Source organism: Juglans regia, chromosome 8 (genome assembly GCF_001411555.2).
Source record: "Juglans regia cultivar Chandler chromosome 8, Walnut 2.0, whole genome shotgun sequence".
NCBI classification, from domain to species: domain Eukaryota; kingdom Viridiplantae; phylum Streptophyta; class Magnoliopsida; order Fagales; family Juglandaceae; genus Juglans; species Juglans regia.
The window spans coordinates 22,117,308-22,131,454 of NC_049908.1; the positions used below are offsets into that span (position 1 = coordinate 22,117,308).

The 14,147-nt window shown below is 34.1% G+C and overlaps 1 protein-coding gene across 1 annotated transcript; it reads right to left on the reverse strand.

Annotated features, from left to right (window-relative positions):
• Positions 1-2,336: 2,336 nt before the first annotated feature.
• Positions 2,337-3,275, reverse strand: LOC118349210 (rust resistance kinase Lr10-like). The gene has a single exon (XM_035692815.1). It carries the CDS (start codon positions 3,273-3,275, stop codon positions 2,337-2,339), a length of 939 nt encoding a protein of 312 aa, XP_035548708.1.
• Between the last annotated feature and the right edge of the window lie 10,872 nt (positions 3,276-14,147).

Consider the following 14,147-nt stretch of genomic DNA (forward strand, 5'->3'; position numbering starts at 1 on the left):
AAATAGTTGTGACAGCAAAAAAGTGAAAAAGATGACATTTCACATTGAGATGTTCTTTGATATCTGGTCAGTACCTGTGGAACTTCTCGATACTGCAGAGCTTGAGGAGGTTGTTGCTACACTGAGGGGGGATTTGGACCAGGAGAAATAAGTCTCTACATGGCATAGGCTTCATGCACCCTACAATGTTATCTCAACGGGGCAAAGCAGAATTGGTCTCCTACAAAGAGGCAATCAAAGCTTCTCAGGTAGTTCAAGTGCAAACTCAATCTGTGGTGCATAAGTGGTCAAAGCCACCTGAGGAATGCCTTAAAATTAATTGGGATGCTACTGTCAAGGCTGGGGAAGGAAGGATTGGTGTGAGAGTGCTAATTAGAGATCATCAAGGTCAAGTCATTGGTGCACTTCGTGCAACCAGGTCCCTTAGAGGAAGTCCTTTTGATGCTGAAACTTATGGTTTATTAATAGCAGCTGCTTTTTGCAAGGAGCTAGGCATGGAGCAGGTTTGTTTAGAAGGTGATTCAAAACAAGTGGTGGACCTATTGTAGAGCCACAACTCAAACTGGAGCTTGGGAAGTTTCCTAATTGTGGATGGTCAGCAAGTGCTAGATTCTTGTGCCAAATGGACAGTATCTGATGCTTATAGAGAGGCCAACATGGCTGCTCACCATCTTGCAAAATCTGCCCTTGACTACTCTGAGGATCTTTATGACATTGAAGTGTGTCCTTCATTTATCACGACTATTGTGTCTAAAGAAATGTTGTAAGCTCTTTGTATTCAGTTGGTTGTGACTAAAGAGTTGATGAAAGCTCTTATTGTTAATGAGATCAGTCTCTTTAAAAAAAAAAAAAAAACACTTTCAAACATGTTATGTTGTTTGGAAACAAATTAAAAAAATGTTTTCTAAGGTAAAAATTATGATTATTTGAATTTTCAAAGATTATGATCATATTATTGAAAATATGATAGCTGTAATTATCTTAAAGTTGTGTGGGTATTTTCGTCTATTGACAATCTTTTTAAAATTAAAATTACGTTCTACATTATTCAAAAATGTGCGTTTGAGATTAAACCTACTTTTTAGCTTGTTTGAGATTAAAATTTTTTTAATATGTAATACCGAAAAACTTAATTTTTCCGTTACAGAGCTAATTTTAAGGTTATTTAAATACTTTCTAAATATCTCAATTAAAATAAAAAATTTTCCGAATTTCATAATCCATCAAATAAAATATTTAGACCCATAGCCTAGCTATTTATGAAAAATCCAATAAATCTCAATTGGACTTTTCTCAATTTTAGCCTATTAATAAGATCTAAAATCATCAACTAAATTTTAATGGGCCAAAAAATTAAAATTCTTGGCCTATGGACCTATCTAAAATTCCAAACCAATCTCAATAAATATTAAATGATCATCGGCTCACCAAACATTGCTTATCAAACATAATTTTAGGCCCAATTAAATTAGCCTCAATAATCCCTTAGAAATTTCACGTCGGGGTGTTATACGAACAGCCACAGCTAGTAAGCATACAAAAATAATATAATAGACGTTAGCTTAGAACTTGAGGCAGTAATTTTGGGACACTTTTATGTACACCGTTACAATTTGAGGCACTAAAGTTTACTAATAGCATTAATTACGTTTTATTTTCTCAACTACTCCTCTTGCCCTATTATTTAGGGCAATGCTAATTGTACTTATATCCACGTGACATTCTCGTCTATACATGACTTTCATTAAAAAAATACAAGAAAATAAAAAACAATTATAAAAGTCATGTATTATCTAATGCATGCTATGGTTATTGATTACTACCAATTATTAATATGATCACTTCTGAATAAAATAATATTGATGCTATTACAAATTGTAAGAGCACTTGCAATGGTTAATCTATATATATTTTTTATCTGAAAAACTTATTACATCCCACTTTTCCTATTTTAACTAACTACTTTTTGAGTACCATTCATGATTCAACAACTAATCTAAATTTTTTATATATTTAATTTAAAAATTAAATAAATGAAAAAAAGTAGAGAGAAAATAATAAAAATAGATAGATGAAAGAAGTGAGAAAAATAAATAATAGAGAGAGAGAGATGTGTAAAAAATTTATACATGTATGAGTAACATCAAACTATATTTAGATTGATACTTATTTTTAGGGCATTGCAAAGTATACATACTATGACAAGTGTAGAAAGATTATGACCTCATATTGTCGATCTTCTCTTTTATCATGGGCTTGATGAAAACTTCTCTTAAAAAAGGATAGAAAGAGATAGTTTAATTTTAGAAAGGTAAACAATAAAATTAAATAAAACTTTATTCATCTGATTGAATTGACGATGAAGCTTGATTTGAATGATCTCTATCACCCTTTATCTCTCTCTTTAGTGATGGTTGGAGAGGCTTGAGAGGAACTTGTAAGCATTCAACATCTCCTTCAAGCATTTTGATGACTTTATTCATTGATGGACGATCGCTAGGCGTCAATTGTATGCACCATAATGCAACTATCATCATCTTCTTACATATTTTCCTTTCATCTTCAGTAGCATCTTGTATTTCTATATTCTTTCCATCATGGAATTGATCATATATCCAAGTGGGGAAGTAAATTTGGCTTAAATGTTCTGTAGATGCATTCAAGTTCTTTCTTCTGCTCACCATTTCCATCAGCAGCATTCCAAAGCTATAAACATCAGCTTTGTATGAAACGGCTCCAATATTTTTGTAAAGCATTTCAGGAGCCATGTATCCAAACGTTCCTCTTGCACGAGTCAAATGAACAATACTATCTTCCACCCGGTACAATTTCGCTAAGCCAAAATCTGAAACTTTGGGTTTCAAATTCTCATCAAGAAGAATGTTGTGAGGCTTAATGTCGAAATGTAAAATTTGCATGTCACATCCTTGATGTAAATACTCAATCCCACAAGCAACTCCTAAAGCAATATCATATGTTTTCTCGTAGTTGAGAATATTTGTCTCTGATGAAAAAATGTGTTTGTTTAGAGATCCGTTGGACATGAACTCATATATAAGGGCACGCTTTGAACCATGAACACAAAAACCAATGAGTTGCACTATATTCACATGATGGATCCTTCCAATGGTTGCTACTTCATTGATAAAATCTTGCCCATTTGCTTTGGATTGGCTTAACATCTTTACCGCTACAAGACGTCCACTTCGAAGTGTTCCTTTAAATACTGTGCCATATCCTCCTTCACCCAATCTTTCTCTAAAACCTTTGGTCATTTTCTTAATTTCTGAGAAAGAGTACCTTATTGGCATGAAGTTATTTTGGCTTTGGAGAAATTCTTCAACTTTATCATACATGGATAAGTGCCTCCTTCGCCATTTATATATAAAAAATGCAATCACAAATGGAGCGCCTAATACACTGATTGACAAACGCCATTCTGGAAATGAAATCGCAAAAATAATTATAAGAAAGTGAGCAATCATGTTGTTGCACTACCAATTACTCTCTTTCAAGATTCTTGTGATTTGGGACAGTGTTTATTTTTAATGTTAATTTAATAATGATTTCTAACTATTTCTTATACGTTTCGTAGTTTAAAGAATGATTAATTTACTAAAACAATTAAGAAAGATAAAAAGAGAGCGTTAGTACAGATTCTTACCGAGCAGTAATCCAATTAATAAAGTTGCCAAATCTGTTAATGACAAAAAAAAAAAATAATCTCCATTAAAAGTTAGCTAAGAATTGATGTAAAAGAATTAATGTGTATGATGCATAGAATGGATTCATCGTTAGTGAGATCTAAAAAAGGTATAATATTAATCCAACAGTTTGAGATCATCCACTACAGGAAAATACGCAATTACGTAAGTATATACGTACTGGGATATTCGATACGTTGAGACCCATTAGAAGTTCTCCATACATAATATTCTGTTCTGACTCGTAGTCCTTCGTTTAATCGGCCTGCATGGTTTGACAAAATTAAAAAAAAAAAAAAAAGTTCACGTCAACATCTGAATTCAATATCAAAAGTAAGACGATCATGATCATGTCGAATTAGCTAAATATCATGACAAAATACGATCGATGGTACTTGCTAGCTCGTCCAACGCCGGACATCAATAAGTTTATTAATATATTTTGGATTTGTAAGTAACAAACATGATGACGGCCATTAATATTTTTATCTCTAATATATTGGTTTATAGCATTATGAGAAGACGTAGATTTAATTATTTGTATTTATCTTAACAATCCTCTCAGCAGAGGCCAAACTCTCCCTTAATAAATGGATTTAGTACGTGAAATATTTAATTTATTGGGTGAAATATAGAGTGAGAATTCAAATTCATGAATTTTACTTTTGTTAGTATTTATTTATTTTTTTAGCAATTCTACTTCTCGTATTGTATTTTATTATCCTCAATCATAATCTGTTGTGACTTATTTTAAGTGACTTCGTAGAATTTCATCAAAATGAAAACATACTTAAAATGTGATATATATGTTAGCTGGACAGGAGATATATAACACCTCAACCCATATAAATATATATAAATATATAATTAATATGTGTGCATGTAATTAATATATCTGATCTTATCTCCAAGTTTAAACCATTTTCATGTTTCACTGCTTATGGAATGAACGGTTTAAAGTTGAAAGAAGACAAATAGCTGATCAGACAGATACAAATTCTTACCGTTGAGCCATGACAATCCAGTATACTTAGCTGCGGCACATGGAGAAAAGAAATAAAGGTAAGTGATCAGTTAATTTATAATATAGAAAATGATTTAAATAATTTGAAATATATAATAGTTTTCTCCTCATAAAAACATTCTAATTCAAATATACATGAACTCTAAAATATCTCTATTAATCTACAATTTAATATTAATGCTCCTTTCCAAACATGTATGTGACATGATTATTCGCACGTGCATTACAAAACATAATAGAACTGGACCATGTTGAACAAACTCAAATTTCCTTTTGAGAAGAAACACAGGAAAAATTACATTTTGAAACCCTCAAAATATCAATTCTTTTTAGTTCGCAGCATAAACTATTAAACTTCAATACTAGTGTCCTTAGTCTATGTAGTTGGGATTGTGATTGAATGGAGGGATGCTTAAAGGCATGAATGCACTAAAGCTACTAGCTTTCTATGGAGGTGCAGAAAATTCTGCTATGCACTCTGTTTTGAGGCTTAAAACAGTTCACTTCATTCCTTTGTTTAAATTGACTTCCCACATGATTTTGAAAGCTATCAAAATGCCCTTTTAATGAAAATTCCAGATTTGTGATGTTCCCTTGTTCTCTTTCATTCCTAAATAATTCCTACGATTTGTACATTCTTAACTTATGGTTTCCATCTATCTTTCATGTAGATAACCCAGTGGCCTTTAATGGACAGCAAGCATGCTATTAGTCACTTTCATGAGTTTCTTTAAAATGCTTGAAATGAGGGTCTTAATGTTTTTGGCCGAGTGCCATGTATGGTGGGTAATTGAATGGGTTAAGGTTGTGCTTTGTGGATAATGTTCATTAAGTGAAGTGGAGTTAAGGAAATCACTTTAATTTCTTCTTGGAATTAAAGTGAGCCTCTAGTTAAGGGTTTTGGTTAGTGAAGCTTAGAGTGAAATGGATATTGATGTACTCGTTTCATTTCATTGAATAAGAATTTTTTCAATTATTTCAAAGGGAACCAAAGTGTAAAGTTTGGAGGTAAGTAAGTAGCTATGGCCATGCTTCTTACTCAATATTTTCTTCTATGAAATGCTTTCTTTATTCAAGTGCTCCTTGGTGACGAAATTATGTAGAATAATGTATAAGCCTTCTTGGTAGCCCATGTTAAGCATCCTATGAATTATGAATGTATGTATATGTATGATGTAAAGCATGCACATTCAAGGTTTAGATCATGAGATTTATCATGCACATGTTTTCGTGAATGCTAATGATTTTCCTTACTAAAGTATGACAAGAAATGCATATATTTATGAAAGAAAATGCATGATATGCTATGAACGGAAAGAAAGAGGAATGAAAGTTTTATGTGTGAAAATACTTAATGGCCAATGACTGAATGATTATGGTACCAAAGAAAAGGGGCAGATTGCAATGCCGGATGGGTCCCATTGATAGTGTGCGCCCCCAATGGTGCCATCTGATTGAGGGATTTCCTAAATATCTCTTAACTGCTTGGTGTACTACTTACCGAGGACTCACCTTTGTTTTAATGTTTTAAACGTTCAGGAAATGTCGAAGAAGAAATTGTGGAGCAAGACATCGTTAGGGAGGGGGAGCTGGACGCCTAGGCTACCCTCAACCTATGTTGGGTGTGTATAAGATGTTGGGAATTTTATTTTGGTTGGTTGTAAAACCGTTAGACATGTATTTTAAGACAATATTTTGTGAACCAGGTAGATGTGTCATGACTGTAGTTTTAACTTGTAATTAATGAGATTGTCCTATGTTTTGATAAAGAGGTTATTTTGGGACTTTGAAATATGATAGAAAGGGAGAAGGTTCTTTTTTTCAAATTTTTAGTTAGTGATACAGGTCTCTTTTTATAAACTGCTATTTATATATAAATAAATAAATAAATAAAAACAGGATGAAAAGTAGCAACTCGTTTCACTCTAGAGAGGGTTGTTACAAATTATAATCTCAATAAAATTAGAGTACCGTCTTTGTTTTTTTTTTTTAAATAAAACTCTACCCATTTTTGTTGGCAATAAATATAAACAACTAGTTGTATAGTCGCATCAATATTTCTCAAGTCTGGGCTCTAGCTAGTCTGTAGGGGCTTGGAAAGAACAAATTTTAGAGAATTCTACGTCTCTATTAACTTTTTATAAAAGATCAGTTACATATTAACTTGGCAAATTCATGAGTTAGCTAGAAAGAAGTCAACTCATAAAAAAAAAAACTGACAAATCATGGTATAAAATCACTTTTGTAAGATAAACTGACACATTAGTCTAGATAAGATAATATGGAGGTGTTCATCAACAATTGGTAATTTTATTGTAAAAAGTGCATATTATTTACAAAAAGATCAGATATTGGATCGAGATAAAAGTCAGTCTTCAAATTCAAATTGCAAGGAAGTTGTTTAGAACAGAATCTGGAAATTAAAAATTTCAAATGTTACAGAAGTTTTCCTATAGCGAGCTTGCTTAGAGGTCTTATCCAATAATTTAAATCTCTTTAAAAGGAAAATAATAGAGTTACCAAACGGTCCACTGTGTTTTGAAGAAGAAGAAAGTACAATACATGTTCTTTGGGAGTGTATAGCAGCGAAGGATGTGTGGTGTCTTCATTCAAAGAAAATTCAAGAAAGTTTTTTTACAGCAGCTTGTTTTAAGGGTTCATCCCCTCCTTTGATGGAGTTTTATTAATAAATATATTGATGTTCATTCTCTTAAAAAAAAAAAAAAAAACATCATATGGGGATTGAAAACTCACCTACAATTACGGCCCGTTTTAGTAAGAAAAAGACGAAAGCATTTCCTTTTCCTCCATATTCTGACAAAAAGACAAAAAATGGGATCACATTAGCATCTCGAATCTTCAATTAAAAATTAGGTCATTATAATGTTGCAAAAATAGCCCCTATATATTTATCCCCTTTAAATGGGTATTGTGTCGGGTATTGCTAATCAAAGTAGGAAAATACAATATATGTATGATCAATTCGAGTGAAATCCGAGAATTCAATCAAGTTGGAACAACAAATAAAGGACGAGATATATCGATCAGCATAAATATAATAAATATCTCATTCGAATTCTGATCTCAAGTTTATTAATTACTCACCCCATCGGTACCATGAAAGCTCAAAACCATATGAGAATACATTGCGGATGTCTGTACAGGAAATATTAGGATCACCATAAATTTGTCCTCGCCACGATGTCAGAGACATTTGCTCTATCATGCACGACTCCTCACTACAACACAATTGCTTTTTAGTGACGGTTGGGAAATTGTGACAGTCCCTAGACCGTCACTAAAAGGCATTTTCTGTGACAGTTTTTGGAAACCGTCACTAAAGATAGAATGAGATTTTTTTACATTCGAACGTATGGGAAATATGCGTTCGAACGTCACATATACGTTCGAACGTTATGTCTGTTTACGTTGGAACGTAAAATGTTTTGGCGCAACCGTTCGAATGTTATTAATTTTACGTTCGAACGTAAAATGTTTGCACCAATGTTCGAACGTTAAGTAATAACATTCGAACGTTCATTGTAAATTTAAATTAAATGACTTTAATTTAAAAATTATGTATTTTTATTGTGCATAATTTGTGAACAAGTCTAAAAAATTGAATTGTATATATTTATATATACACACTTTGTAATATATAAATATATATTATTGATTTATATATATTTGAAATGCAGTGATTTAGTATTAAAGTTAAAAATTATAACATCAAAGAAGATTAAAAATTGAAATGAAAAAACGATAAAAATATTCCATAATATTTTTCGTTACAAATATTAAAAATAAAATACAAAAATTGATAGAACGTAGTAAACAACAGTCAGATGATAACGTTATCCGCAAAAGTCGAACTCCGTACTTCCTCAGTCAAGGTATCAACCTTGTCGTTGAGGATAGTTACACGATGGGTGAGTTCGGCAACAGACGCCGATATAGCCTCGAGCGATCGATCGATCTTATGATCAATATGCGCAGTCAGCTGTGAGATGACCACATCAACCCAAGCAGGCCGCACATCTCCTGCAGATGTACTCGGCGTATGCTGACTACTACTCCCGACATGACCTGGCTCAGGCTGCGTCGGAGGAACTAGATCCTCTACAGGGGGTGGCTGACGTCCCCTCGCCTGTCCAATGCTACGCCGATGCGTGGTCATGTCGAGGGGGCTCATCTGATCTTTGACCCGCTCCTCTGGCTGGGTCGGCACTCCCCGTGCAAGTAATAGTCGGCTGATGAGGACACCATATGGGAGATTATCCGTGGAGACGATGCTCGCCTCGTAACGGATCCTCTCAAAAATGTGCAGTGGCAAATCTATAGGATCTCCACGTGCCACTCGTATCAAAAATTGTGCCCGAAGCCGACTAAATGTGGTTTTATGAGCCACAGGATCGACATTTGTTGCAACAATAAGGTGCAACATGCGGAAGAAATGCAGCAGATGGTTCTGGTTGAAGGCGTTCTTCCGCTCGATCTGCATGCGATCCCTCCCGGTGAGGATGTAGAAATCCTCGTCTCGGTCATCATCGAGCCTCGACGCCAGTATCCTCAGCTGATGCCTGCATCATCCTGATGCCTCACATCCCCGGCCAGTAGATGATGCAGAAGTGCCTACATCCTCACGGGGTGTTGAGTGTGTAAATGTCTGAGCACCTCGATGAATCCCGAGGTGCTCGCCGATGACATCTGCCGATACCTCAATGGAAACACCGCGTACAGTCACGGTGTGAGAGGATGCATCCGGAGGCATGTCACACATCCCCATATAGAATTCTTGAACCATTGAGGGGTATACCTTCCCCCTCAATGTGCAGATATTTCCCCAGCCTCTACTAAGGAAAACATCTCTTAGGTTCGTCTGCTGCCAACAGAGTTCGTCGAACTCATTAATTAAGACCTCTCTCTCTACCATAACAGTACGAGCTCCGATACGGGCAGTGTCCGACGTGGCTCCTTCCCTCCCTCGTTTTCGTGTATGCAGTGGAAGAGCCATATCCTGAAAATAGAAAAGGAAAAAAAAATTATTTACAATAATGCATTTTTTTGTATTAATTTTAAGATGCTCTGATTAACGTTCGAACGTTTTATCTTTAACGTTCGAACGTTAAAGATAAAAACGTTCGGACGTTAATTTATACGTTCGCACGTAAAATAATGTAAATAAATTTACGTTCAAACGTAAAACAAATACGTTCGAATGTACAGATGTACGTTCGAACATAAGCAGTAAACAAATACGTTCGAATTTAAGTTCGAACGTATTTGTTTTACGTGTGAACGTAAATATGAACGTCCGAACGTCGAAGCATGAATAATGTAGAAAATCACTACGTTCGGATGTTATAATTAAACGTCCGACCGTATGTGATTTACGTGCGAAAGTAAATATTCACGTTCGAACGTATGTCGTTTAATAATATTCACGTCCGAATGTAAGACGATTAACGTTCGAACGTGGAAGCCGTAACGGCTCGGTAATTTAAACGTCGTACGTTCGAATGTCTTGGTGAAACGTTCGAACGTTTCGACGCAGAATGGCTGAGTCGACTCAGCCATTATTGAAATCTCGAAAATTTCTCTACAAGGGTCTAAATGCCGAAATGTCACCATGTAAATGAAGTATACACTTCAAGAAACATTTCTACGGTGACTATTCGGCCAATGACTGGTCGTGGTGGCCGGAAAATGAAGTTGAAAATCCGGTAATATTTATCCGGTTTTAAACCAAACTCAATCCAAATGTCAATCTAAATCTCAATAAAATACATATTATTTGCATAAAAGATGAATGCCAACCTTTTAGTGACGGTTGTGGCGGAGTTGACGGCGGCGGTGACGGCGGCGTGGCAGCAAATAACGGAGAAGACGATGGATACGGGCAGGGAAATGCATTTCGATGTTCGGTTTTGGCCTTATATACATAGAACGTTCGAACGTACTTATTATTACGTTCGAACGTTTGTCAATATAATATATTATATTATAAATGTTTAAGTTATATATTAGGATGTTATATAATATTATTGACAATTAGATTATTGGTTTTTTTGTGAGTGCTTCTTATATTTATAAAGTTTAGCAATATGTTTATACATGTTGTTAGGGCTGAGCACCGACACTTTCGGAGTCGGAGGGCCAACCTCCGACTCCGACTTTTGTCGGAGGTCGAATCCGACCTCCGACTCCGACTCCGAAACATATAAAATCCGCTCCGACTCCGACTCCGACTTGTCGGAGCGGAGTCGGATTTTTTTATTATTTTTTTTTATCTTTTTTAACTTCATATTTGACCCACTTTTTTTTTTTAAAAAAAATTGTGAGCTTTTAAATTTCAATTTTCTCAACATTACAATCTAAATTAATTAAACTTTTGATTATAACAAAAAATACAACTAAATAAAACAAGTAACATAATAACATGCATTCAAAAATTAAAAAGAAAGTCCTATTGCAATAGAAACGACGCCGTATTGTATAGTAGTATACTAACTAATATAAATCTATTTTATATATTATATATATATGAAAATTTATAAAAAAAAAAATATGATATATATTATTATATATGAATATTAAAAAAAAGCACCGAAATATTAATAATAAACTAATATACTTGATATATATATATATTAAATCTCTAATCTCTTATACTTGATATATATATTAATATATATAAATATTAGTTATACTAATAATTATATTAGTATTAGTTATTATTAATACTATATATTATAGTATTATACTAATAGTGATATTAATACTATATCACTATTATAGTGATTAGTATAACTATATTAGTATTAGTTATAGTGATTTAGTATAACTATATAATATATTAGTATAAGTTATAATACTATAAGTTATAACTGTAGTCTATATTAGTATTAGTATTAGTTATAGCGATTAGCATAACTATATATTAATATTTGCTATAGTGATTTTAATTTAGTATAACCATATAATAGTATTAGTATAAATATTATTATATTACACTAGCTATATCACTGATAGTATTAGTATACTAATGTCTAATACTAATATATCACTATAGTTAATAGTATCACATAGTAATATAGTATTAGTAATTAATACTATAGTGCTTTATATAGTAATTTATATATAGGCTTAAAGTGGTTTACTAATAGTATTAGTATTAGGCCATAAATCTAATTATTATACTAATGTATATTAGAATTACTAATATATTTATCAAAATGAATATGTTGAGAATTTATTGGGTCGATTGAAGCGCACTGTTGGGAATAAAGCCAAAGCTGAGGGTTCAATAGCAGAGGCTTATATACACGATGAATGGTTAACATTTTGCTCTCTATATCTTCGTGGTGTTGAGACACGATTTAGTCGTCAAGAGCGAAATGCTGATCTTGCTACTCCGCCTCCTCGTGAGCTATCAGTGTTTTCCCAGAATGTACGACCCTTGGGTGCACAAACAGGTTACGATTTAATTGATGGAGAGTTGGGTAAGGTTCGGTGGTATGTGCTAAATAACTGCCGAGAGATTGATGATTATCTTAGGTATGTCATTTAATTTATTTGAATAATTATAGTTTTCTTTAAATTAATTAGAATTGTTGTGCTCAAAATATACTTCTTTTGCAATATGTTATAACAGTGACCACATGGACAAACTTAGAACGGAAGGCGTAGAAAATATAGAGGCAAGACACGAGGAAGAATTTCCCGGATGGTTTGAAGAACGTGTATGAACTAAAATTATATATATGTTATATTGTGAAATTTTTAACTCTGGATAATAAAATAATAAATATATACTATTTCAATTTTTAGATTTTGGAACAACGTGCTCGTGATCCCGGATCAATTTCTTCTGAATTGTATGCATTGGCCCGTGGTCCCTCAAATAGAGCACTTCGATATACTGCATGCACGGTTCGAGGTTATAGATTCCATACTTTGGACCGTGAACGTAATAGAAAGACTCAAAACTGTGGTGTGTTGGTCGAGGGGAGTCATGGAACAGATGATATTGACTATTATGGTGTCATACGTGATATTATCGGATTGAAATATCTGGGTGGGTCTGTAACATATGTCTTCAAATGTGATTGGTGGGATCTAGGCGGTGGTCGGGTTTCGATACATAGGGATAATCACTTTACGAGTGTCAATACTGCATCTAAATGGTACGAAGATGATCCATTCGTATTGGCTTGTCAAGCTACCCAAGTCTATTACTTGATTGATCCAATGAAAAGTGCTGATGAAGATAGTGGGGAGAAAACTTGGCGAGTCGTACAAAAATTTGTTCCTCGAAATATATATGAAGCAAGAACGAGTGCAGATTACGAGAATAGTGGAGATGAAGATGACAATCCAATTGTTGAGGCATACTAGGAAGATGGAGAGGGTATTAACTTGTTTGTTGACCTCGGTGCACTCGAGTTGCTCCCCTTGTGTAGAGATGATGTCCCACCCGTACATCTCGACCCGTCTGTATTAAATGATCATTCAATTCAAGTCAGTTTGGAGGAAGATGAAGAAGACGAGTCAGAAGATGAATACGAATCAGAATCCGGGCAGGAGGTGGATAATGATGATGAAGATGTTATTGATGGAGATTCTGAAACAACTATGGAAAATTCATCTGAAGAGTAAAAGTACTAAATATTTTATTTATATAGGTGACTATAAAATATCTTAAATTTTCATAATTTCTTCTAATTAATTTTCTTTGATATTATTAATTATTTTAAAGAATGCCGCCAAAACGACAACGAAGAAATGTGCCTCCGCCAAGTCCAAGTCCTGAATCCATTGAGGACTCCCCACTCGAGGAATCCGTTCCTGAAGATCAAGCTAACACAGAAGAGAACAACAGCCAGTCGACACCTACCAGTAAGGAAATATTGTCGTTGATAATTATATATATAGTTAATACTTTTTTCTCAATAACTATATAATTATAATTATAGTATATCTATTATTATCATGTAGTTGATGCATCTGCACGTCGCGGTCGTGGCTATACACGTGGAATCTCTCTTGAAAAAAATAGAAGGCACGGTAAACTGAAGGTCACAATTCCTGATAATTCCACTGGAGGAGTGGATGATAGTGCAGCAGCGCTTTCCTCCTATATTGGCACAGTAGTTCGAGCTTATGCTCCATTTTATGTGCGCTCATGGCGAGATGTTCCGAATGAGATTAAGGAGCACATTCGAAGTCGTGTGCTGGTGAGTTTACTTTTCAGTACATTTTTTTCACTTAGATTAATATATTATATTTTTTACCTGATTCCCTTGTTAGGATGAATTCGACCTCGACTTTAGCCGTAGCGAGGATTTGAGAACCGTGAATGAGTTGATGGCTACACTATTCCGACGTCACAAAGGACGATGTCATGACCACTTCAAGAA